The sequence below is a fragment of the Scyliorhinus torazame genome, unplaced genomic scaffold, assembly GCF_047496885.1.
Source record: "Scyliorhinus torazame isolate Kashiwa2021f unplaced genomic scaffold, sScyTor2.1 scaffold_397, whole genome shotgun sequence".
NCBI classification, from domain to species: Eukaryota; Metazoa; Chordata; class Chondrichthyes; order Carcharhiniformes; family Scyliorhinidae; genus Scyliorhinus; species Scyliorhinus torazame.
This window is the reverse complement of record NW_027308124.1, coordinates 144,800-172,252: the sequence shown is the minus strand read 5'-3', so window position 1 is coordinate 172,252 and position 27,453 is coordinate 144,800. Positions and strand designations below refer to the sequence as shown.

General features: G+C 44.9%; 1 protein-coding gene across 1 annotated transcript in view; it reads left to right on the top strand.

The window, feature by feature from the left end:
• Positions 1–27,453, top strand: part of LOC140406272 (tRNA selenocysteine 1-associated protein 1-like) — a 67,333-nt gene that overhangs the window by 17,210 nt on the left and 22,670 nt on the right. The window contains exons 4-5 of the mRNA XM_072494382.1: positions 12,654–12,785; positions 13,197–13,316. Of these exons, the coding sequence (XP_072350483.1) occupies positions 12,654–12,785; positions 13,197–13,316 (252 nt within the window). The remainder of the gene's footprint in view (positions 1–12,653; positions 12,786–13,196; positions 13,317–27,453) is intronic.

The following is a 27,453-nucleotide window of genomic DNA, read 5'->3' as shown; positions in this document are numbered from 1 at the left end:
AAACCTCGCAATGAAGGCCAACATACCATTAGCCTTCTTTACCACCTGCTGCACCTGCATGCTTACCTTCAGCGAATGGTGCACAAGGACACCCAGCTCCCGCTGCACACTCCCCTCTCCCAATTTACAACCATTCATGTAATAATCTGCCTTCCTGTTTTTGCTTCCAAAGTGAATAACCTCACACTTATCCAAATTATACTGCATCTGCCATTGATTTGCCCACTCGCCCAACCTGTCCAGATCTTGCTGTGGGATCCCTGCATCCTCGTCACAATTCACAATTCACCCTCCCACCTAATTTGGTATCATCTTGCTGTAGAATCCCTGCATCCTCGTCACAATTCACCCTCCCACCTAATTTGGTATCATCTGCAAACTTTGAGATGTTACATTTTGTTCCCTCATTCGAATGATTAATATATATGGTGAATAGCTGGGGTCCCAGCACTGATCCCTGTGGTACCCCACTAGTTACACCTGCCAATTTGAAAAGGACCCATTAATCCCTATTCTTTGTTTCCTCTCTGCCAACCAGTTTTCTATCCACCTCAATGCATTTCCCCCAATCCCATGGGCTTTAATGTTGCACAATAATCTCTTATGCGGGACTTTGTCAAACACCTTCTGAAAGTCCAAATATACCACACCGACTGCCCCCCCCCCCCCTTGTCAACTGTACTGGTTACCTCTTCAAAGAATTCCAACAGAGTTGTCAAGCATGATTTTCCCTTCATAAATCCATGCTGACTCTGAGTGATCCTGCCACTGCTTTCTAAATGTTGCGCTATAAAGTCCTTGATGATGGATTGAAGCATTTTCCCCACTACCGACGTTAGGCTTACTGGTCTATAATTCCCTGCTTTCTCTCTACCTCCCTTTTTGAATATCGGAGTGATGTGAGACTCCAGTCTGCAGGGACAGTTCCAGAGTATATAGAATCCCGGAAGGTGACCGCCAACGCATCCACTATTTCCAGAGCCACCTCCTTAAGCACTCTGGAATGCAGATTATCAGGCCCTGGGAATTTATCCGCCTTCAATCCCATCAATTTTCCCAGCACCATTTCTCTACTAATGTTGATCTCCCTCAGTTCTTCCCTCTCACTAAACCTTTCATTCTCCAACATTTCTGGAATCTGATTTGTGTTCTCATTTGTGAAGAGAGAACCAAAGTATGTATTCAATTGCCCAACCATTTCTTTGTCCCTTATTAGGTTTCTGTTTGTAGGAGCCGACATTTTTCTTTACCAATCTCTTTCTCTTCACATATCCATAGAAACTCTTAGTGTCAGTCTTTATGTTCCCTGCAAACTTCCTTTCGTACTGTACTTTCCCCTTCTTAATCAATCCCTTCGTCCTTCTTTGCTGAATTCTATACTGCTGCCAATCCTCAGACCGATTATTTTTCTTGGCCAATCTGTATGCTTCTTCCTTGTATCGGATACTATTTCTAATTTCCTTTGTAAGCCATGTATTGGCCACCTTAACCCCTTTGCTTTTGTGCCAGACAGGAATTAACAGTTGCTGTAGTTTCCCCAAGCATTCCTTGAATGTTTGCCATTGTCTATCCACTGTCATCCCTTTAAGTAACTTTCCCCAATCTATCAAGGCCAACTCACGCCTCATATCCTCATAGTTCCATTTATTAAGATTCAGCACCCTAGTCTACGAATCAACTACTTCACTCTCCCAACTTGATAAAAAATTCTATCATGTTATGTTCGCTCATCCCCAAGGGGTCTCATTACAGCCAGGTTGGCAATGATTCTCTTCTCATTACACAGTACCCAGTCTAAGATGGCCTGCTCTCAAGTTGGTTCCTCCTCATATTGGTCAAGAAAACCATCCCGTATACACTCCAGGAATTCCTCCTCTTCGGCATTGTGGCTAATTTGATTTGCCCAATCTATGTGAAGATTAAAATCACTCATGATCACCGATATTCCCTTGTTACTTGCATCTCTAATTTATTGTCTAATGCCATTCCCAACCTCGCCACTGCAGTTTGGGGGTCTATATATGACACCCACTAATGTTTTTTGTCACTGGGTATTTCTCAACTGTACTCATACAGATTCCACATTTTCAGAGCTAATATCCTTTCTCACTACTGTGTTAATTTCCTCTTTAACCAGCGGTGCCACACCACCACCTTTTCTTTTATGCCTGTCCTTCCTAAATACTGAAAACCCTGGGACATTCAGTTCCCATCCCTGTTCACCCTGCAGCCATGTCTCCGTAATCCCAATTATATCATACCCATTTATGTCTATCTGCGCGATTAGTTCATCCATTTATTGCAAATGCTCCGTGCATTAAGGCACAGGGCCTTTAAGTTTGTCTTATTCACAATGTTTGTCTTGCTACCAATTTTTTCTCTACTGTCCTAAATTTAATTTTGCCCCTGGTTTCTCCACATTTCGCATTCCCTTTTCTACCTTTTGCTTTTGTCCTTGCTCCCTCTTTCTCTGACTCCTTGCATAGGTTCCCATCCCCCTGGCATATTAGTTTAAATCCTCCCCAACCTCTCCAGCAAATAGGACATCAGTTCCAGTCCTGCTCAGGTGTAACCCGTCCGGTCTGTACAGGTCCCATCTCCCTCAGAACCAGTCCCAATGCCCCAGGAATCTGAAACCCTCCCCCTGACACCATCTCTTCAGTCATGTATTCATCCTATATATCCTGTCATTTCTATTCTGACTAGCACGTGACACCGGTAGTAATCCTGAGATCACTTCCTTTGAGGTCCGATTTCTTAATTTCCTTCTTAGCTTCCTGTATTCTGCTTTTAGGACCTCATCCCTTTTTTTACCTATGTCGTTGGAGCAGCATGGTAGCACAAGTGATTAGCACTGTGGCTTCACAGCGCCAGGGCCCCAAGTTCGATTCCCTGCTTCGTTACTGTCTGTGCGGAGTCTGCACCTTGTCCCCGTGTCTGCGTGGGTTTCCTCCGAGTGCTCCGGTTTCCTCCCACAATCCAAAGACATGCAGGTTAGGTGGATTGGCCATGAAAAATTGCCCTTAGTGACCAAAAAGGTTAGGAGAGGTTAAGTGGGTCGGTGCAGACTCGATGGGCCGAATGGCCTCCTTCTGCACTGTATGTTCTATGATATGTACCACGACCACTGGCTGCTCCCCCTCCCCCTCCAGAATGTCCTGTACCCGCTCCGAGACATCCTTGACCCTAGCACTAGGGAGGCAATTTACCATCCTGGAGTCTTGTTTACATTTTGTTCCCTCATCTAAATCATTAATATATATTTGAATAAACCGATCCTTACAGTACCCCACTAGTTACTGCTTGCCATCTCGAAAAATACTTGTTTATTCCTACTTAAAGATCATATTCGCTGGAGAATGAGAGGGGGACTCTCATAGAAACCTATATAATTCGAACAGGATAAGATAGGGAGATGCAAGAAGGATGTTCCTGATGATGCGGTGTCCAGATCCAGGGCTCACAGTCTCAGGATACAGGGTAGACCATTTAGGACAGAGATGAGGAGAAATTTCTTCACCCAGAGACTGGTCAGCCTGTGGAATTTGCTACCACAGAAAGCAGTTGAGGCCAAAACACTGACTATTTTCAAGAAGCATTTAGATATTCTACTTGGGGCGAAGGGGATCAAAGGATTTGGGGGAAGTCAGGATCAGGCTATTGAGTTGGATGATCATATTGAATAGTGGAGTAGCTCGAAGGGCAGAATGGTCTCCTGCTCCTATTTTCTATGTTTCTATGTACCAACGGTGCAGATGTCCAACATAATGACATAGTTTTCCTGCCAAAAATAATTTATTACGATCCCAAACCAGACCCCAATAGTGGGTAGGATATTGCACAGAAACCCAATATTTAATTTTAATTTTGTAAGACTGTGAGGAAACGATACCTCACTCCAAGAGTGAGTTCACGAAGAATTAGGAATGTGGTATTTTAAAACAAATTTTATTACTAGCACAGTATTAAAATCTCTTTCACATCACACCAGAAAATAACTTACAATTATCCCTTAAAAAAACGCTACTCAATACAGTGAATACACTATCCTTAACTGCTATCTTTATTCCCACTCAAACAATAAGAAATACTATCACCGGTCTCAATCCACTTTAACTACCATTAGCACATAGGAGTATCTGCTGTACAGAGATGTTTTTGAGAAAACAAGATGTGCCACTGCTTTAAAGAAAAGCTCTGAATCCTGTCAGAACCATGCTGTATTTCTTCAGAATCTGCTTCTGCTCACTTTCTAATCAGACAAGTCTGAACTGCTTTGAAAGACTGCTAATATGTCGACAGACATATCTTTAACTGAACAACAGGGAGCAAACTGCTTGACATCTGTTCGCAACTTCATCTAAAACTCCCCTGACCTACTTTTCCTGCAAAATGCCTGATAACTTCGCTCCACCCAGTAACGATATCATCTTACCAAGCTGAAATCTAATTAACTGCACAGGAGTGTGAAATCACTCCTTCCCTCACGGTATACATCCTGGAACTCCTCCCTAAGAGCACACGGGGCACTGCACATCAGGGACTGCAGCGGTTCAAGAAGACAATTCACCACTCCCTTCTGAAGGGCAACTACGGATGGGCAATAAATGCTAACCTAACCAGCGACACCCACATCCCGGAAATAAATTTTTAAAAATGCCCCTCATAATTTTGTAAACTTTTATCAGGTCGCCCCTCAACCTCCGTTGTTCCAATGAGAACAAACCAAGTTAATCCAACCTCTCCTCATAGTTAATGCCCTCCATACTAGTATGGTGACCAGAATTGTACACTCTTATCCATGTGTGACCTAACTAAGGTTCTACACAGCTGCAGCATAACTTGCCAATTTTTATACGTAATGCCCCGGCCAATGAAGGCAAGCATGCCGTATGCCTTCTTGACTACCTTCTCCACCTGTGTTGCCACTTTCAGTGACCTGTGGACCTGTACACCCAGATCCCTCCCTGTCAATGCTCTTAAGGGTTCTGCCATTATTGTAAATTTCCTGCTGTAACTTCCATGGATGTTATGGCCCATTATTACTATGTCAGTCTATGTTCAGACAGTTTTTTTCAGAACTGGAAAAGTCAGCAATGTACAGTTTCTAAGCATGTACAGAGGGAGGGGAGGAAAGAAAAAAATGGGAAGGTCTGTGGTGGGATGGAAGGCAGGCATAATTGACTGTACTTTATTAAAAGCTTTTGCATCACCAACTTCTTCCAGTCTAATAAAAGAAATGATGGCCTGAATTGCTGTAAAAACAGAGTGCCCCTCAGTTGTTATGAAAATGGTGGTGGAGGTTCTGCCAGAACATGGCATCTACTAATTTTGCAGGGTGATGAGGGCAAATTTGCAATCTGTGGTTCACAGTTACAACTGCACATGTTAGTGCAGCTGCCTCAGGTTGTTCTGAGGTAGATGTACAAAATATTTCTTGTGCCCTTCAGACCTGAGAGGAGGTCTAAAGATGTTGGTGTTCTTTGGAGAGGTAGAGTACCATTTTGGATATGGTCGGGAGACACCTTTGGAGATGTATGCTGCCCTTTGGGGGATGTATGCTGCCCTTAGGGAGGTATGCTGTCCTTTGGGAGATGTTTGCTATCTTTCAGGAGAGGTATGATGCACTTTGAGATTGTAAAAAGCACACATGAGTGTCTAAGAATTGCATAAACTCATTGAAACTGTCAAAAAGAGCCCAGGGAGCAGTCAACAGAACTTTTAAAAGATGCTGTCAGAGGGAACTGGCGAGGCATTTAAAACTACTTCTGTTCTCTGTGAAAAACAACTGTTGTGCAAAAACATTCAGTGCTTGCTATTTCACTCTGCCTTTTGACATAGGCCTGAGGGCTATCAGCATAGGATTAGAGCTCTTTTAAAATAAATTTAGAGTACCCAATTCATTTTTTCCAATTAAGGGGCAATTTAGCGTGGCCAATCCACCGACCCTACACATCTTTGGGTTGTGGGGGCGAAACCCATGCAAACACCGGGAGAATGTGCAAATTCCACACTGGCAGTGACCTAGGGCAGAATTTGAACCCGGGTCCTAAGCGCCGTAGGCAACACTTCTAACCACTGTGCCACGTGCCGCCCCTGCGTAGGATTAGAGCTACATGACCTTCCATTATCATTGTGGGATGCTTTTCCGTTCACTATTTTATTGAAATGGGAATATGAATTCCAATGCTTATTTTTATAAGGGACTAAAACAAAATGTGGTGAATGGGTTTTTATCAATTATGGTTTTGAATTATGATTTCATGAATAAAAACTTACAAACTCAATTTAATCAATTTAGGGCAGCACGGTAGCATAGTGGTTAGCGCTATGGCTTCACAGCGCTAGGGTCCCAGGTTCGATTCCCGCTTGGGTCACTGTCTGTGCGGAGTCTGTACGTTCTTCCCGTGTCAGTGTGGGTTTCCTCCGGGTGCTCCAGTTTCCCCCCACAGTCCAAAGATGTGCTGGTTAGGTGGATTGGCCATGCTAAATTGCCCTTAGGTTGGATGGTGTTGCAAGGTTACGGAGATGGGGTGGAGGTGTGGGCTTAAGTGGGGTGCTCTTTCCAAGAGCTGGTGCGGACTCGATGGGTCGAATGGCCTCCTGCACTGTAAATTCTATGATCTTAGCATGGGTCCTGAGGTCTGCCTGTGGTGAATACTAAGTGAGTTAGCATGGTAGGCATATAGGCAAAATGTGATGTGCAGAGTGACTTGGAAGGTATTGAGGGGTCATGTGGGTGTGCGTCGAGGGGCAAAGGTTGGAATAGAGCGTTTGAAGGGCAGTTTGGTGGGGGAGGCATGGGGACTGTGCAGGGGAAGAGTGCGAGAGGTGAGAACTGGACGGCTGTTTATTGCTTGATTGTTTTTTTCTATTACTTTGACGAGATACCAATGCATTGAGGCAGAGCTTCTGTCCAGCCTACCTCAGCACCCCAGCAGCTTCTGATTTGTTCTGCAGTCATCTGCTATGGCTTCCATAAAACCTGGCCTTCCCTGGATGAAAATCTAGTTCAAGGGCATTTTATCACTTATGGGGTTTGCTGAGCTGTCTGACTCTGCACTCTGAAAAATTTTGAAAAATTCAGGCTGACTTTGTTTCTCCCTCCTAGATGCTGCCAGACCTGCTGAGTGTTTCCAGCATCTTCTCTATTTATGTCTGATTTCCAGCGTCAACCATATTTTGCTCTTGTAATTTTCAAAATGTATCCAGTGTTTTGCAGTTTTACTCAAAGGCAAAATACTGCGGATGCCGGAAATCTGAAATAAAAATAGAAAATGCTGGATAAATTCAGCAGGTCTGGCAGCATCTGTGGAGAATAACAGAGCTAACGTTTGGATCAAAATGATCCTTCTACAGATCTGTTCTGTTCCAAAGATGTTCAGGTTAGGTGGATTGGCCATGCTAAATTCCCCCCTTAGTTTCCAAGGGCAGGTTAGAGGGATAGGGCAGGGGAGTGGCCTTGAGTAGGGTGCTCTTTCAGAAGGTTGGTACAGACTCGATGATCCAATTGACCTCCTTCTGCGCTGTAGGAATTCTATGATTTTATCTGAAACGTTAACTCTGTTTCTGTCCACAGATGCTACCAGACCTGCTGAGTTTATCCAGCATTTTGTTTTTATTTGTAATTTTATTGTTTTAGTGGATTCTTTTACTCTATATACTGAGAGGAAAATGTTGACTAAAAGCACCATAAAATAATTTGCTAAATTAAATTGGATGATTCCATAATGCATGCTGGATTTGATTGCTTGATCTTCTCCTTTTTACTCATTCTTCCTTGGTACTTTGTGCTATTTTTGATCTGTTTGTATTCACTTGAACTGCAATCTTAAAAGGTAAGTGTTTTAAAAAATTATTAAATGTAATGTTGCTTGCGAGGCCAGCCCTTGTTACCCAGCCCTAATTGCCCTTGAGAAGGTGGTGGTGAGCCACATTCTTGTCCCACTTTAGTCCATCTGGAATACACACAACCGCAGTACTGTTAGGAAGAGATTCGCAGGATTGTGAGATATAGTTTCACGCCAGGATGGTGCATGACTTAAACAGGAACTTGCAGATGTTGTGTTCCTTTGTGTCTGCTGTCCTTTGTAAGAGGTTCTGTTCTTTACAGTTGTTCTTGGACAGCAGGAATTGTGAAGATAAAATGCACCACAAGTTTTGGCACAACCTTGGATTGTGTGTTTATTAAAGTCTCAATTCCCCGAGTACAAACCTCTCTGTGATTTGACTGGAATTAAAATTAATAGCTCACAGTGCAAACTCCGATGACAGAAATTTAGAAAATACCTCATTCACAAACCCCTCTATGACTTGATTGAAATTTATGATCATCCGCACAGCTGGCCTTTACTGATGTTGATTGTAGGGCCGGATCTGGAAATGCAAATGGAATTTAACCATAAAAAGTGTGAGATAATGCATTTTGGGAGGACGAACAAAGCAAGGGAATATACGATGAATGGCCGGACCCGTGGAAGTAGAGGAACAAAGGGACCTTGGTGTGTATGTTCACCGATCTCTGAAGACAGCATGACAAGTACGACAGCATGACAAGTACGGCAGCATGGTAGCAAAGTGGTTAGCACAATTGCCTCACAGCTCCAGGGTCCCAGATTCGATTCCAGCTTGGGTCACTGTCTGTGCGGAGCCTGCGTGGGTTTCCGCCGGGTGCTCCGGTTTCCTCCCACAGTCCAAAGATGTGCAGCTTAGGTGGATTGGCCATGCTAAATTGCCCTTAGTGTCCAAAATTGTCCTTAGTGTTGGGTGGGGTTACTGGGTTATGGGGATAGGGTTGAGGTGTGGGATTGGGTGGGGTGCTCTTTCCAAGAGCCAGTGCAGACTCGATAGGCTCAGTGGCCTCCTTCTGCACTGTAAATTCTATGATTCTAAGTAGATAAGGTGGTTAAGAAGGCCTATGGGATTCTTGCCTTTATTAACTGATCCATTGAACATAAGAGCAGGGATATTATACTGGAACAGGGTTAGGCTCCAGCTGGAGTACTGTGTACAGTTCTGGTCGCCACACTATAGAACGTAAGTGATTGCACGAGAGAGGATGCAGAGGAGATGCACCAGGATGTTGCCTGGGCTAGATCTTTCAGCTATGAAGAGAGACTGGATAGACTGGGATTGTTTTCCTTGGAGTAGGCTGAGAGGGGACCTGATTGAGGTGTATAAAATTATGAGGGACATAGATAGGGTGGACAGGAAGGTACTTTTCCCCTTAGTGGAGGGGTCAATAACCAGGGAACATAGATTTATGGTGATTTAAGACAGGAGGTTCAGAGGAGATGTGAGGAAAAATATTTTAATCCAGAGGGTGATTAGAATTTGGAACTCACTGCCTGAAAGGATGGTAGAGGCGGGGATCCTCACAACTTTTAATAAGTATTTAGGTCAACACTTGAAATGCCATTGCATGCAAGGCTGTGGACCAAGTGCTGGAAAATGGGATTAAAATAGTTAGGTGCTTGATGGTTGGCATGCATTGCGATGGGCCGAAGGGCTTCTACATGCTGTAAAACTCTGACTCTATGACCGGTCTCCATCCTCCTCCTGACTGCAGTGTACACGCTCCAATGTTGTCCTCTTTTATGATGATTCATATCACATGACCACAGGCTCAACTCTTGATACCATACCACTGAGCACCTCTTTATTGGTTTATTCCATGCTCTGGTAGAGACAAAACTGTACAGACATAGTTTATACTTCTGCTGTTTACACAACAGAATACTGTGATTCCCTCCCCATGGGGAAGAATGCCTCGCTCCAAGGATGACTGAGGTGTGAATGTTCTTTTCATTCCTGGCAGGAACTAACTGTGGTCTGTAATAACAATTGTCCTGTGCCATCATCGATGATAATGGCTCCATCTCTTGATGAGCTAGTGTATCAGGTAGCTCACCCCTCTGTGTCTGGTTTTGAGATTTAGCTATTTTATATTCATAGAGCTCGGGAGTCATGTCCTTCCAGTTTGTCGAGGTTATGGTTTTGGAAGGTGCTGTTGAAGGTTTAAAATAAGGCTCGGCGAGTCCAAAGTAAGCAAAAGCATACGGCATTTATTTTACAACAATTATAATTATCAGTTGGTTCCAGACTGGCTGACCTTTAATACAAGTATTGGTAAGCTATCCCGCCCCTAGCGGTGAAGCTTGTACTCCTCAAGGAGCACGGGGAAAACAATGACCCCCCACATCGTATGTCCCGTGCAGGTTATTACATTCCTCACACCCCCTCACCAGGATCCCGTTGCGCTTTGCAAAAGCGGCAAATTCTTTCTTCGCTCATAAATGAGGCTCCATTATCCGTGACGAACACCTCTGGTATGCCATGGACCGAAAAAGAAGTGCGTCGGCACTCTATTGTCGCTCGGGTCGTGATGGACGTCATCCGGTGGACCTCTAGCCACCATGATCAGAAACATCCGAGTTCAAAAAGGGTCCGGCAAAATCTGCATGAACGTGAGCCCAAGGGTGACCCGGCCACTCCCAGGGATGCATGGATTCATGTGCAGGAAACAGCAAAGCTTAGAACTGGATCCGTGCAGGAGCTATTGGGGGACCGCCAATTGAGGACCGCCTTGTCCTCATGCAAAAACTGAGTAGTGGCTTATGGGCAGTTGTAATGACAAAATGATGACCGTAAACGTATCGCTGAAAATGTTTGACGCCAAAGACCACAGCCAGGCCTCCCTCCTCAATATGTGGATAGTTCCTCTCCTCAGCCATCAGTGTCTGGGAGGCAAACGCGATTGGACAGTCACGGCCACCACCCATGCGATGGGATAGGACCGCTCCTATACCACATGGTGAGGTATAGATCATAGATCAGGTGACATGTCACATACAGCGGTTTGGATGAGTCAAAATGAGTAAGCAGTTTCGAAGAGGATAAGCAGTGCTTTATCTCAAAGGCCGTCACCTGGGCTGCACCCCAAACGCAAGGGTGATGCTTCTTCAGCAGCGAATGAAGTGGGGCCAGGATGGTAGCCAGGTGTGCAATGAAACGTCCATAATAAGATATGATACCTAAAAAAGAATGCAGTTCCGTGGCATCTCAAGGGGACCCTGTTATCACTTGTTTATGAATTCCTCCCTTACTTGTAGATTGTGGACAAGCTTTGGAGAGGCAATGAGTTACTCACCACAAGATTCCTGACCTCCGACCTGCCAATGTAGTCACGATATTTATCTGGCTGGTTGAGTTTAGTTTGGTAATGATAATGCATTGAAGGTCAAAAGTGGATGGTTAGATTATCTTTTATTGGCGACATCATTGACTGGCACTTGCATGCCATGAATGTTTTCAGTCCAAAGCTGAATGATATCCAAGTCTTGCTGAATATGGAAATGGACTGCTTCAGTATCTGAGGATTTGTGAATGCTTCTGAACATTGTGCAATCAACAACATCCCACACCTGACCTTGTGATGAAAGGAAGGTCATTGATGAAGCAACCAAAGATGATTGAGCCTAGGACATTATTCTGAGGAATTCTTGCAGTGATGTCCTGGATCTGAGATGATTAACCTCCAGCAACCACAACCATCTTATAGAATCATAGAATTTACAGTGCAGAAGGAGGCCATTCAGCCCATTGTGTCTACACCGGCCCTTGAAAGAGCACCCTACTTAAGCCCACAATTCCACCCTATCCCTGTAACCCAGTAACCCCGCCTAACCTTTGGACACTTATGGTGCAATTTAGCATGGCCAATCCACCTAACCTGCACATCTTCCTATCACTCCAACTCGTGGAGGGTTTTCCCCCTGATTCCCACTGATTTCAGCTTTGCCAGGGCTCCTTGATGCCAGACTCAGTCAAATGCTGCCATGATGTAAAGGCTGTAACTCTCGCCTTTTAAGTTCAGCTCTTTGCCCATGTTTGGACCAATGTTCTAATGAGATCAGGAGCTGAGTGGTCCTGGCGGAACCCAACCTGAGTGTTCGCAACCTGGTGATTGCCATATAAGTGTAGACAACACATTGCATCACTTTTCTGATGAGCGAGAGCTGATGGGGTGATAATTGACTGAATTTCAATTTGTCCTCCTTTTGTGCATGTGATATGACCCAGTTCAGCATTTTTCCCCAAATGGATATGTCATAAGGACACAATTTGAGGTGCAATGCCACTGGAAAGTATAATTCAATGAAAATTCTAAAAACAAATGTGCTTATTTTCCACCAATCTACCAAATACGCATGGAGTAATGTGCAGCGGAAGTAGCTTCATCTGAACGTGAATCGGCTTGTATTTCAGGAATTATTTCCTCCAGTGCAAGGATACTACTGAAAGTGACTGTGCACCTATCCAAAAGAGGACTTTAGATTGCTGCAAGCCACTGGTTGCAGGATCTTTTTGACGACTGTCCAAAAATATCTGCCAGATGACTTCCTGACTATTCATGCTGCCCCAGAAATGTAATTTTTAAAACTCCATCTGGAGGTGGGAGGTGTTGGGCATAACCTGTTAGGTTGACTTGCAGTGGAGGTACAACTGAAATGATACTGAAGACATTCTGATGTCACGCCTGAATCACTTTTATACTCGTCTTTCTAAAGTCAGTTGTTGGAATGCAGAATTTATTGCTTCTACCAACCTTGACTACAGCTGCATTTTCACTGCAAATATGTCTTATTCAACAGCCAGGAATATTCCATTTTTGTGGGCGATCTCTCTTCTGAAGTTGATGATTTTCATCTGTATGATTACTTTGTGAAAAAATATCCATCTTGTAGAGGTGGAAAAGTGGTGACAGACACATCTGGGAACTCAAGGTACTGTAATTGCTTTGTGATATCAATGTTTACAGAGACCTTAGCAGGAAAGACATCTCAACAAACTGCAATCACCAATGTAATTTGTATATTTTGGTATTAAGCACTGAAATTTAGTCATAACTTAATGATTATTAAATGGCCATTTTGTCATGTGCTATGAAACAGCCCTTTTTTTTATAAACCACAATGGCGAATGAAAATCATGCCATATATTGAATAAGAACGTTCTTTCTGTCCCAGCTAGGATTAACAAGGACATCAAATACTTGGACTGATGATACCTCTGATGTAAAGTAATAACTCTAATATTATGTGGATCAAACTATTTACAATCTGTTGATTCAAGCCAGTTCATTCCATCAAACGTGCTGCAATGTAAACAGTTCTTTGTTCTTATTCTTTTACTAGAGGTTTTGGGTTTGTCAGGTTTTCTGATGAAGCAGAACAGAAAAAAGCTTTGGAAGAATGTCAGAACAGCAAAGGATTAGGAGGAAAACCCATCCGAATAAGTATAGCAGTGCCAAAAAGGTAAGTTGTATCATCCTGGTGTTTGAACAAACCTCATTGTAAATAGTTGAGGGATCAGCACTGGGGCTTTAACTATTTACTTCCTATCAATGACTTGGATGAAGGGACTGAATATGTGGTTGCTGATGTAGCTGAGAAGAGGACATAAATCTGAAAACAAATATAGATAGGTTAAGTGAGGAGGAAAACATTTGGCAGAAATGTATACTGTGGCAAAATGTAAACTTTTCCACTTTGGCAAGAAGATTGGAAGAGCAACATATTATTTAAATAGAGAGTGATTGCAGAACTCCCAGTACAGAGGGATCTGGGTGTCCTGGCACTGTACATGAATCACAAAGTTAGTTTGCAAGTGTCGCAAGTGATTAGGAAGGTGAATGGAATGGTTTATTGCAGGGGGAATGGAATATAAAAGTTTGCCGCAGTTGTCAGATGAGACCACATTCTAGAACATTGTGTACAATTTTGGTCATAATTGCATGAGAAGCAGTTCAGAGAAGGTTCACTCGACTGATTTATAGGATGAAGTGATTTTGTTATGAGGTTGGATAGATTGGGACTGCATCCTTTGGAGTTGAAAATAATAAGATGATCTTATTGAAACAGGATTCTGAGGGACTTGACAGGGTGGATGCTGAATAGATGAGACTAGAACTAAGGGACACAGTCTAAAAATAAGGGGTCTCCCATTTAAGACAGTAAATGAAGATACATTTCTTTTCTCATGATTCTTTAGCCTGTGGAATTCCCTTCCCCAGAGAACGGTGGAGGCAGGAACCTTAAATATTTTTAAGGCAGATTTATTTTTGACTAACAAGGAAGTCTACAGGGTCGACAATGCCCCTTGTTCTGTGGACCCTGTTATCATTTGTTTGTGAATTCCTCCCTTAATCCCACATGTCTGTTTTCCATTCAAGACCTTAGATCATCTGCTAATATCGGCCATCATTATCTCCCTGAACATGCCTTCTGTCTATAATTATTAATATTCTTTATACCAGTTTGCGACTCACTCAGCTAATTGTTTTCAGGAATGTGGCTAGTTTAGCTAACAGCCATTTTGTGTCTTTTGTATTGCCAACTCAGCTAACAGCCATTTTGTGTCTTTTGTATTGCCAACTCAGCTAGCGGCCATTTTGTGTCTTTTAGCATTCTGAACTTCCGTTAGCTGTATGTCCTTTCTGATATTAGTAATTCTCAGATTATAAAATTCCACTTATAGTTTCTACACTATTCCTACAAATTGCCTCTTATGCAGGCATCTAAGCCAGGGTACCTTTGTCTAAAACCTTCTCTCTAAATCTACCTACAACAGCTCTCAGCCTCAATTCATAGAATCGTAGAATTTAGAAGGAGACCATTCGGCCCATCAAGTCTGCACCGGCCCTTGGAAAGAGCACCCACTTAAGCCCATCCCACCCTCATAACCCAGTAACCCAAGCCGGGAATCAAACCTGGGACCCTGGAGCTGTGAAGCAACTGTGCTAACCACTGTGCTACCGTGCTGCCTCAGTTGCTGCCCAGTTGATTGAAAGATTTATTTAGAGTTGGCTTTTGCCAATCAGAAATCTTTTATTTTCTCTCCTTAAAAGTAGGCAGTGGGACACGAGAGGTGAAAGGAACAGATAAGTGAAATAAGTTGACAAATAAAACAGAGTAAAAATATAACTGATCTCTGGTCACGAGTTGTACAGGCGAAAAGAGAAATCACTACTTAATTCCACTGTTTGAGGGTACAGGTGAACCAAGATTTTGGGAAAAAGAAGTTTAGAATTAAGATTATATTTTACAGATATGTACTCCCAGAGGATGAGTCTGTACCAAAGTGTATGATTGAGAATTAACCCCTTGGGTGGAAGAAATACAGGAAAATGTTACAAACTAATCAACTGCTGATTAATTAGTGTAAGTAAGGGTCTAATTCCCAAACCATTTTGGTTTATGGAGGGTTGTGAAACAGGTAACATTTTTAATGAATAGTATAACTAGTAAATACGGAATACCAAATTTAGGGGGCACAATATTTATTAATGGATTTATGGTCGTAATATAACATTCAACTCTGAGGTCTTGTGATACAAGACCTACCTCTGGATCAGAAATTCCAGGTTCAAGTCTAATACCAGGGCTTGTTGGCCACAGAAGGAGTGTCCATAATGTGGTTCATAGGGCTGATAACCAGCTTGGAATCCTTCCACCACTTCTCCACTTTTCCCGATATGTTAAAATTTGTGTGTGTGAAGATAAACTAAAAAGAAATTCAACTCTAATTCAGAATGTTGGATTAAAGCAACTTCACATCTTATGAGCATACAGTCAGTGCAGCTTTGCATTGTTGCTGGTGCTCTATTTCGAATTCTTCCGGCAATGTTAACTCCAGAGGTCCCCAATAGTCTACCCGTGACTTTTTATTTTTCATATAAATGGTGCCCCTTTTCAATTCATTGAAAAGCGCAACATCAGATGAAATGGCTACTGGGGCTGGTTTAGCACAGAGCTTTTAAAATAGACCAAGACAGGCCAGCAGCACGGTTCAATTCCCGTACCAGCCTCCCCGAACAGGCGCCGGAATGTGGCGACTAGGGGCTTTTCACAGTAACTTCATCTGAAGCCTATTTGTGACAATAAGCGATTTTAATTTAATTTAATTTAATTTCATCCGACCAGCACCTCTCATAACATTCACTGCATTTTGATTTTTCAAAATTGGATGAACAGCTATTTTCTCCAATTACATATTGAGACTACCATTATCTTTAGCCCCATTAGAAGCTACGTTCTATTGTTCTCAATTCCATTCCACTCTCTGGCCACTTGTTCAGGCTGAACCAGATTGTTTGCAAACTTGCTGTCCTTTTTAACTGTGTGCTGAGCTTCTGACTCCATGGGCGCGATTCTCCACTCCCTCGCCGGTTGGGAGAATCGCCTGGGCCGCCAGAATTTCCCGCGACGCCGGTCCGACGCCCTCCCGCGATTCTCCCAAGCGGCGGGAACGCCGGAGAATCGCCCGAGACACCCAAAATGGCGATTCTCCGGCACCCCTGCTATTCTCAGCCCCGAATGGGCCGAGCGGCCAGCCCAAAACGGCGGATTCCCCCCGGCGCCGTCCACACCTGGTCGCTGCCGTCGGGAACAGTGCAGGAATGCTGGGGGGGGATCCTGCCCCGGGGGGTACCTCAAATGTGGGATCAAATGTGCCCACCGATCGTCGGGCCGTCCTCTCTGAAGGAGGACCTCCTTCCTTCCGCAGCCCCGCAAGATCCGTCTGCCATCTTCTTGCGGGGCGGACGCGGAGAGGACGGCAACCAAGCATGCGCGGGTTGGCGCCGGCCACCCCGCGCATGCGCGGGTGACGCCAGTTATGCGGCGCCGTCCACGTCATGTATGCGGCGCCGTCTTTACGCGGTGACAAGGCCTGGCGCGTGTAGATGACGCGGCCCCGCTCCTAGCCCATTATCGGGCCCTGAATCGGTCGGGATAGGGGCCGTTTCACGACGGCGTTCACAACGGCGTGGGCACTTCAGCGCGGGAGTGGAGAATCCCGCCCCATGTCTCCTTCACAGAACTGCTAGTTGGAACCACCATAATATCATCCCTGGTTCAATCCATCTTCAGTTAAAACTTATATTCCTGCTTTTCCACCTACCGTCTTGACTATTCCAATGTTCTCCTCACTTGCCTCCCACCTTTCAGCTTCCATAACGATCAACTCCTCTGAATCTTTGCTGGCAGATGATGATTTGCAGCATGTTCCATTTATTCATCAGCCCCATGCTTTCTGACCTGCACGCGCCTTCAGTCCACATTTAAAATTCTTATAAAAAATATAAACAAAATTTGTAGGAAATACTTGCATGTCAGGCAGCATCTGTGGAAAGAAAAAGAGTTAATAATTTTATTTTGCATCAGTATTTGCAACAGAGGTCAGCAAGCCAGAAATCCCAAGAAAATTTATATTAAATTCACAAAATTAATAGAGGTTGTTACACCACCATAGGAAAGTGTGCGATCAATTCAAGCTCCACATGCCCTGGAGTCACAACATGAGAGTGAATTAACCAATAATTCTGAGAAAAATTCCCCAAATCTTTGGCCCTTGGCTGCCTAGTAATTACGGTCACCGGATTTGTAAGTTTAAACACCATTACTGTTAATTTATAACTAGAACAGATATGAAATATGTAATGAATACAGTTGATGAAATGTCCTCTGAAGAGCCAGCTGACCCTTCCCCCCCCCCCTTAACTGCCCTACCGGTTCACATAAGACAGACAGACACAGGGGGGATGGAAAAGGATGACAAATATTAAGGTTTGAGTAAGAGTCCCTACTTCAGATGATGAGTTATTTAATGCACTCACTTCACAGTATGAGTGTGGATTGTAAAGTCTTGGGATACAGCTTGGATTGATCTTCTTTGTAGTTCAGCAGTATATCTTATTTACAGCTTTTCCAGGCGAGGCCTCTGGCTTCACATCAGCCTGTTCTTAGAGAGAGTTATCAGATTCTGGTCTCTGCTTCACGTCAACCTTTTCTGGAGAGAATTATCAGATTCTCACAGTGGCCTTTTGGTGAAAATTGACTGGATATTTCTGGAGTGAGTTGGTTAGATTCCTCCATTTATCCTGCAGGATCAAAGGTGAAACAGAAACAACGTTGTGACGTTGAAAAGCTTATCAGTGTGATCATATCCAATCACCACCTGTTACCGGGCAGAGCACCAGCCTTTTGGGCCAATTCATTATCCACCAGCCAAGTCAGTCAAACTGAGTCACAGCCCATCTCTGTCATTCGTCAATCTCCTGTTTAAACTAGCTCAAGCTCCTGCTCAAATTAAAGGGACAGGTCCACTGACAAGCTGCTTTACCTTAAAGTCACAGGTCTATTAACCATCCATGGATCAAAAATGTAACAGCAAAAATAAAAGGGGAAATAAGGGAATAAACAGGGAGGACCTTTACAAAATAAAATAACAGTAACGAAGAAAAAATAACACTAAAGAGTGACATGTTCCCAGGACCAGATGTTTTCCACCCAACCTTTTAGTGGAAATGAGAACATTGCAGGTGCCCCAACTATAATCTTTCAAAGTTCTCTCTATTCAGGAACTGTTCCTTTTACATTAGGAGATTGTGCATGTCACCCATGTGATTTAAGAAAGATGAGAGGAAAACAGGGAATTATATTTACTATTAAGTAAATACATTTGTTGTTGGGAAAGTACTAGAGTCTGTACTAGGAATTGAGTTACTCAACATATTTTTAAAATGGTGGCTTAAGTAGAATGTGGCTAAAGGAAGCACAGGATTTGTAGCAGAACCTTGGAGGATATAGATGCTTCAGGAGAGATAGAGGGGAGTGTAAAAGGGGTGGGGTAGTAGCATTACTGGCGAAGGTAAATATAGCCATATTGCGGGAGGACACTTCGGAGGGCTCATGCAATGAGGTAATCTGGGTCGGGCTCAGGAACAGGCAGGGGGCAAATCACACTGTTTGGGGTTTATTACAGGCCCCCCAACTGCCAGCGAGAGATAGAGGAGCAGATAGGTAGAGAGATTTTGGATAGATGCAAAAGTAACAGGGTTGTTGTGGTAGGGGATTTTAATTTCCCTATATTGACTGGGACTCACGTAGTGCTAGGGGCTTGGATGGGGCAGAGTTTGTAAGGAGTATCTAGGAAGGCTTTTTGATGCAGTATATAGATATTTCAACTAGGAAAGGAGTAGTACTGGACCTGGTATTGGGGAATGAGCCTGGACAGGTGGTTGAGGTTTCAAGTAGGGGAACATTTTGGAAGTAGTGACCAGAATTCCGTAGGTTTTAGGATACTTTTGGATAGAGATGAGGGTAACCCTCGGGTCAAGATGCTAAACTGGGGAAAGGCAAATTACGATAACATTAGACAGGAATTGAAGAATTTGGATTGGGTGTGGTTGTTGGAGGGTAAACATGTGAGAGTCTTTCAAGCGACAGTTGATTAGGATTCAGGAAAGTCATGTTCCTGATAGAACAAAGGATAAGTTTGAGAAGTTTAAGGAGCCATGGATAATGAGGGATATTGTGAACCTTGTCAAAAAGAAAAAGGCTTTTGAGCGGTCTAGAAGGGTGAGGACAGTTGAAAACTTTGAAGAGTATAAAGAAAGTAGGAAGGTACTGAAGCGGGAAATTAGGAGGCTAGGAGGGGTTATGAAAAGTCCTTGGCAAGTAGGAATAAGGTCAATCCCAAAACTTTTTATTCATATGTAAAAAAGCAAGAGGGTGGCCAGGGAAAGGATTGGACCACTTAAGGACAGTGGGGGGAATCCATGTGTTGAGCTGGAGGTATTGGGTGAGATACTAAATGAGTGCTTTGCATCAGTGTTCACCAAAGAAAAAGAGGAATATTATTATTAGGTAGGGTGTGTGGATAGTCTGGGTCATGTTGACATCAAAGAGTATTGGGTGTTTTAAAAGACATTAAGGTAGATAAGTCTCCTGGGCCAGATGGGATGAACCCCAGAATACTGAGGGAGGCAAGGGAGGAAATTACTTGGGCCTTGACTGACATCTTTGTTTCCTCATTGGCTACAGGTGAGATCCCAGAGCATTGGAGAATAGCTAATGTACTGCTGTTTAAGAAAAGTATCGGGGATAACCAGGAAACTATAGGCCAGTGAGCCTCACGTCGGTAGTAGGTAAACTATTGGAGAGAGTTCTCAGGGACACGATTTATACCCATTTGGAAACAAATGGACTCATTAGCGATAGACAGCCTGGTTTTGTGAAGGGGACGTCATGCATCACCAACCTGTTTAAGTTTTTTGAGGAGGTGACAAAGATAATTAATATGGGGAGGGAAGTGGATGTTGTTTACATGGACTTCAGTAAAGCCTTTGACAAGGTGCCTCATGGCAGACTGGTAGAAAGGGTGAAGTCACAGGAGATAATCCACTTTGGATCTAAGCAGGATAGAACAGAATACTTTCCAAACATTGAAAAACAAGGAATATTGGATGTCAATAGAGACTTGGGGTCCAGGTCCATAGATTATTAAAATGTGCACAGGTACAGAAAATAATCAGAACGGTTAATGGAATGTTGGTCTCTCAAGGACTAGATTATAAGTCACACTTCAAAAATAAAAAGCCGTTGTTAGACCACACTTGGAGCAATGTGAGAAGTTATTGTCACTACAAATTAGGAAGGATATATTGACCTTGGTAGGATTCTGTTGAGGTTCACCAGGGCCTGAATATTTTGAGTTGGGAAAGGTGGAGCCCCCCCCCCCCCCCCCCACCACCACCACCACCACCACCACCACCACCACACACACTCACACACAACTCCAAAATAAATTTTGGACCTGAACAGATGTTAAATAAGACCACTACATTCTCCAGGCTGCATTAAGTTCCTGAACGTGAGGCTTCTGCCCCAGTGAGAGGATGTCCTTCCCTCTGGCCAATCTAAATGACTTCAGCTCTAGCAGTCCCAGCAATGCCAGAGCTCAGTATGGGTGCTGCTGGGACAGCAAATGGACCCTGGATGAAGAGGAAATGGACCCGGAGAGAGGTAAATTGGGTGTATCAGACAGGGAAGGATAAGGGAACCTAACAGGATGGAGCGGGCTGGTATTTGACAGTTAGGCAGGAAGTAGAAAAGTCAGGGTGGGGGGAGGGGAGAAACATCTTGGGCGAGGTTTTTCCCAATACGCATAGGCACCCCCTCCGAAGGACATACCACCTCTTCCTTCACACCTTTTAACCAGTTTGGTTAAAAGATTGGCCAACCCACTCTCATTTGCATGCTCAGGCCAGCTGTATAATGTCATTGGCAGCGTATTATTTGGGTCAACTGGCTTGCTAACAAACTCGATTGTCCCTCAATTATTATTTTTTTAAATGGCAGAAGGACTGCTGATTTCTCATACTGTTTTATAGGGAACAGATTGGTTGTGGGTGGGAAAGTGGTGGATGAGCTACACATTTTGGTGCCTGCCCCAGCTGAAAACAGGCCGGGTCGAGGTGGAATCGAACCCAGAACTTCAAAAGGTTAAAGTAAGAGGAGAGGTTACATAAACTAAGATTCTATTCTCTGGCAGTTAGGAGGGTTATGGTTCAATGGAATATTTCAAGATATTAAAGGGGAAATAAATAGGCTTGATAGGGGAAAAGTATTCCTGCAGGTTGGGAGTCTCATACTAAATGCATGGTTTCAAAATTGTAGCCAGACCTTTCAAGATTAAAATTAGGAAACACTTCCACACACAAAAGGGAGAATGTTATGAAGGCAATGGGTGTCTCAGTTCCTACCAGTGAGAAACCTGTGTTGCCTCTTTTGGGGAAGGCGTATCGAATTACAAGCCAATTAACAGGTCATTGTCAGGCCTATCATGGGATCAGGACCCCAGGGCAGTAAGTCCCACCTGTCAACCAATCAAAGGCTGGCACCTCTTCATCAAGGGGATGATAACTACTGCAGGAAATACACTCACTGGAGGCCCAGATTCATGGAGTGTCCCAGATCGGAGTTAAGTGCTAATTTGCATGTGGCTCAGGTAATAATCCAGAGATTATTACCTTTGGGAGAGGGCGGTGGAGTTGGCCAAGTATTCTTTCAGAGGGTCAGCGCAGACTCAGTGGGCCAAATGGCCTACTTCTGCACTATAGGGATTCTTATGAGGTGATGAAAAGAGAGGATTTTCTATGTGAGGGTGGAGTGTGCAAGAGGGGGCCTGGCAGCAAAGGTAGCTCTTGGAAAGCCCTCCCCTTCCTGATACCAAGTCCCTCGATCAGGCACTGAGTGTCTTTGAATGAGGAGAACACAAACGATTCTGCACAGTTTGCTTGCCATATTCCCCATTTGGTGACAGACCCATCTGCCACTGGTGTAAACCTGCACTGACAAGTGAGGCCCTGAACTCTGCAAAGGTTGGCCTTCCTGCCACTGACTTAACTAGTGGAAGTGGGATAGTGGCCTACCTGCCAGCATACCATCCAATTAAATTCCCTCCCTGCCTTCAAACTCGCCACGGAGAAGGCAACTGACCAAAAAGTGGTAGAACTTTGGAAAACTCTTTTGAAAATGGCAGTTGATGCTCAGCCATGTAAGGTTTAAATCTGAGATTGATACATGTTTGTTATTCAAAATATGGGTAAAGACCCACAAGTTAAGTTGTAGGTCATCCATAATCTCCATGAAAGAGGGAACAAAGTCGAGGGGCAACTGTGGTCTCAGCAACAGCAAGATTTTATTCCATCACAAACTTTAATCCCATGGTATATCCCTCATTCTACCATTATCATAAAGCCAGATGACCAATCCTGGGTCATTGAGAAGGAAAAGTCACTCACAGGAGATTGATTAGCGAAATAAAAGCACATGGGAGGAGGCAATTGTGGTAGTCACCACTAGCAGTATTATATGTATTACGTATAATAGAGGTACATAGAACATAAAACATTACAGCGCAGTACAGGCCCTTCGGCCCTCGATGTTGCGCCGACCTGTGAAACCACTCTAAAGCCCATCTACACTATTCACTATTCCCTTATTGTCCATATGTCTATCCAATGACCATTTGAATGTCCTTAGTGTTGGCGAGTCCACTGCTGTTGCAGGCAGGGCATTCCACGCCCTTACTACTCTCTCAGTAAAGAACCTACCTCTGACATCTGTCCTATATCTGTCTACCCTCAATTTAAAACTATGTCCCCTTGTGCTAGACATCACCATCCGAGGAAAAAGGCTCTCACAGTCCACCCTATCCAATCCTCTGATAGGTACATGGGTAAATCCCTGTCTGCTGGCTCCGCCCAGTAGGAGACGTATAAATGTGTGTGCTCACCTGTGCTGCAGCCATTCTGGTGGCAGCTACAGGAGGCACAACATCTTTGCTCAATAAAGCCTTGATTATTCCACTACTCTCGTCTTTGTGGTAATTGATAGTGCATCAATTTATTGAGCAAAGCTTTTTAAAACAATGGATCTTCGCATCAAGCCTGATTGCCTGCAGCTGAGCCCTCAAGCAGCCAACACTATGTCCGCTTTTGACCACTGGCTAGCCTGCTTCGAAAGCTACCTCCGAACATCCGCTGAGGAATCCTCGGACGTGCAGAAGCTCCAAGTCCTTTATTCACGGGTGAGTCCTGACATATTTCCTCTCATCCGGAATGCGCCCACTTACTCCGAAGCAATAGAGCTCCTGAATGGACATTATGTTCGGCCAGTCAACCAACTATACGCCAGGCACCTCCTGTCCACGGGACAGCAACTCCCCGTTGAGTCTCTGGACGATTTCTGGCGTGGCCTGCACATCCTGGGGAGGAACTGTGACTGCCAGGCAGTTTCGGCAGTCCAGCACACAGAACTTTTAATCCGAGACGCCTTGAGGTCTGCGTACGTCTGCCAGCGCCTACAGGAAGGATGATCTTGCGGGAACTAGGCAGCTCGCGAATTTGTTAGAAGTGAGCTCCCGTAACGTCCAGTCGTACACCCCCCCACCGCGCGGCACCCTCATGGGCCCCACCAGCTGCCGACTCCAGCTCACCGCAAGCCTGCGCCGCGCGGCAGCCAGCCAACCCTGGGGGGCCCAAGTGCGATTTTGCAGGCAGAGCAAACACCCCCGGCAGCGCTTCCCGGCGCGGAGCGCGACCTGCAACGGATGTGGAAATAAGGGACACTTTGTTTCTGTATGCCAGGCCTGGTTGATCGCCGCTGTTTCCAGGCCCGGCGTTCCTGCACACCCCACGTGCGACCCAGGGGCGCCGCCACCTTCTTCTCCGCAAGCCACATGCGGCCCATGGGCGCCGCATCTTTGATGCCGCCCGCCGTGGGCGCTGTCATCTTCGGCGCCATTTTGGACGGCGCCTCAGGACACCTGCTCGTCTGGCCGTTCATCGCCTGCCACTACCTCCACCACCGCTGACCAGCCCGGGACCTCACTTGGAATATTGCGCACAATTCTGGTCAGCAGACTAGCAGAAGGATGTGGAGGCTTTTGGAGAGGGTGCAGAGGAGGTTTACCAGGATGTTGCCTGGCCGGGAGGAAACCCTCCATCCTCCCCCTCAGTTCACATTTGACCTTCTCTAGAGGCAAGAATTCCAGCAGGTCCCCCCACCACGCCAGTGCACAGCGTGGAGAGGTTGATCTCCATCCCAACAGGATGCGCCTTTGGGCGATCCACGAGGCGACGGCTACAACATCTGCCTCTGCACCCGATTCCAACCCCGGCTGGTCCGACACCCCGAATATGGCCTCCCGAGGACCCGGGTCCAGTTTCACGTGCACCACTTTAGTGATTACCCGAAAAACCTCCTTCCAGTATTCCTCCAGCTTTGGACAGGACCAAAACATATGAACGTGGTTTGCTGGCGCCCCCCCACCCCCGCTACGTTCACACACATCTTCTATCCCCTCAAAGAGCTGGCTCATCCTCGCCCTTGTGAGGTGTGCTCTATATACCACCTTCAGTTGTATCAGCCCAACCTCGCGTACGAGGTGGAGACGTTCACCCTCCACATCACACCAGAACCCCTCCTCCATACCCTCTCCCAACTCTTCCTCCCACTTGACTCGGTCTGCTTTCATAAGAAAGATGGAGGTTGAGGGGTGACCTGATAGAGGTCGACAAGATTATGAGGGGCATGGATAGAGTGGATGGGCAGGCAATCTTCCCCAGGGTGGAGGGGTCAGTCACCAGGGGCTAAAGGTTTAAGGTCCGTGGGGAAAAGTTTAGAGGAGACGTGCGAGGCAGGTTTTTTACGCAGAGGGTGGTGAGTGCCTGGAACGCGTTGCCACGAGAGGTTGTGGAAGCAGATACATTAATGGCGTCCAAAAGGCATCTCTCGACAAACACATGGATAGGATGGGTATAGAGGGATACGGCACAAGTAAGTGCTGAGGGTTTTGGCAAAGGTTGGTATCATGACTGGTACAGGCTTGGAGGATCGAAAGGCCTGTTCCTATGCTGTATTGTTCTTTATACTCATAACATCAGTTGCTTCGTAAGTCCCATGTACAGAAGCTCGTTCCTGAGTAGTCAATCTGCTGAACAAATTTTTGTTTCAATATATACTTTATTTGTAAAATATCTGAAAGAACATTAAAAACATTTCAAAATGGCCAAACACACAGTGCAATAATTTTTGTTTTTTACATAGATCATGTTGCATTCTGAGGTGCTTCAATGCAGTCAAAAAAACATTACAGTCATTTCAAAATGATCATTGCAAATGGTGCAATGGTATTTGAGTTGTCTACATCGATCAAGGTGCAATCTGAGGTACAATGTGTTGCTCTTCTTAGCCTTAGTTTTATTAGCTCTGATTATGTCACCTTTGCTCACGAGTCGCCAGGTATCTTTCGGATACCGCCACGTGGTTCAAGCTCGATTTCAATCTTACTAAGCACCGCTTAGTAAGATTGAAATCAACGGTCATTTATTATGTACAGCGATAAATACTTACACAATAATCCTACTGTCGATATCAAAACCTACCACTACTGGCCAATACTTAACTTTTGGGGATGGCCCATCAGGTCAGGGAAACAAATGGTTTATCGGATTGGGTCTGGCCTGCGGGATTCAAAGGCTGATACGGGTCGATGGCTAGGAGTCTCTATCGGGTAGCGATCGCTGGAGTCAAACTTACAGTTTCTGGTCGATGTTGTTGCGAAGGTTGCGAGCAGGAGAAGAAGGGAGAGAGAGAGATCTGAACTTGGCCCCTCAATTTATAGGGCCCAGGGGCTTCCCGCCTCTCGGGGAGGCCCTTGACCCTGAGTCCCAAGTGATTGGACTTGTTCCCAATCACTGGGTTCGATATGCTCCAATAATGGGGCGATTCCTCGATCGGGGGGTGGTCGTTCACCTGTCTTTGTTTCGGCCACTGCAGGCGCCGAGAGGTCTGGTCCGGCATTCAATTGCTAATATGTTGCAATTGTTCCCGGGGATAGCCGATTAAACTGCAGATGTCTGTGTTGATGTGCTGCTAATAGTCGCAGGTATCGATCTGGGCCGACTTCCCCAGAGCCGAATACGCTATTCCGTCTGCAGCTGTCCGTTTGTGTCCTGTTGGCTGCTTTTCCCATCAGCCTTTTCGGTTAGCCATTTTATATCTGGTTTTGGCCAAATTAATCGGGAATCAGCCATTTTAGGTGGCTACATTCCCTCCTTGTGATCCTAATGCGAAGCGTGAAGGATCACATAAATTTTGTCCTTCTCCGTTCCCTGACCGGGGGGACACCTCCTACATGGCCACTACTCTGACCCTAGCTATGCACAAAAATTTACCTAAACAATTCTTGAGGGCGCTATGTCAGGCAGCAGCATGTATCTACAAAATAGAAATTTGGAACCTCTAATTTTACCTAAATACACTCATCAAGCATTGCATCATCCTATCTTTCTAAAACATACAACAACAAATTTTCTGTGCTGTATTTTTCCATGTTCCATGTTCCAATTATAACATTCAATATACTCTTTCCTGGCTTGGCAGTCAAGCGCAGGATCATACATTTTCTGTTACTGGGGTTTTGTACACTTTTTTATTTACAGAAAAACGCAAGTGCATGTTTTATTATTATGGTTTTATAGGTCGCTGGGGTCTGGTCATATTCGAATATAGGGGATCGGATCCGATATACCGGGGTTCGAGCGCGGTACGCTCTCCTTCTCCATTTGCGGAGGCGCATAGTCTGCACTACACAGCAGAGTATTGCCAACGCTAACAGTGCTTCAATTACGTAAGACAGGGAATACCAGGTTATGAACTTGGCACACCAGGATAATGCAGCGTGGCTGGTGACTGGGCCCTCGGTACTGCGGGGCAGTGAAACATTAACGGCAGCGGGGTTTGAAGTGATGGAGTCCGCGTTTCCGCGCAACCCAATGTTCATCAAAAGAGTGTTGAGCACGATGAACGAAGTCCTAATGACTGTCCTCTTTCTTTGTCTTTCTTTGTGTTCTCTGTTTTTCTCTGGTCCTGGAGCTTCTGGAGTTCTGTAAAACAAGCATAGTATCTGTAACTACCTTGGTATAATATCCGGTGTGTTAGTGTGTCTGTCCTTCTTGGGGCCTTATAATTGGTCACTATCTGTGACTCCCCCATTTTTTTTTCAAAACAAATGTTAGGACACGGCACACTTCCCAATGGT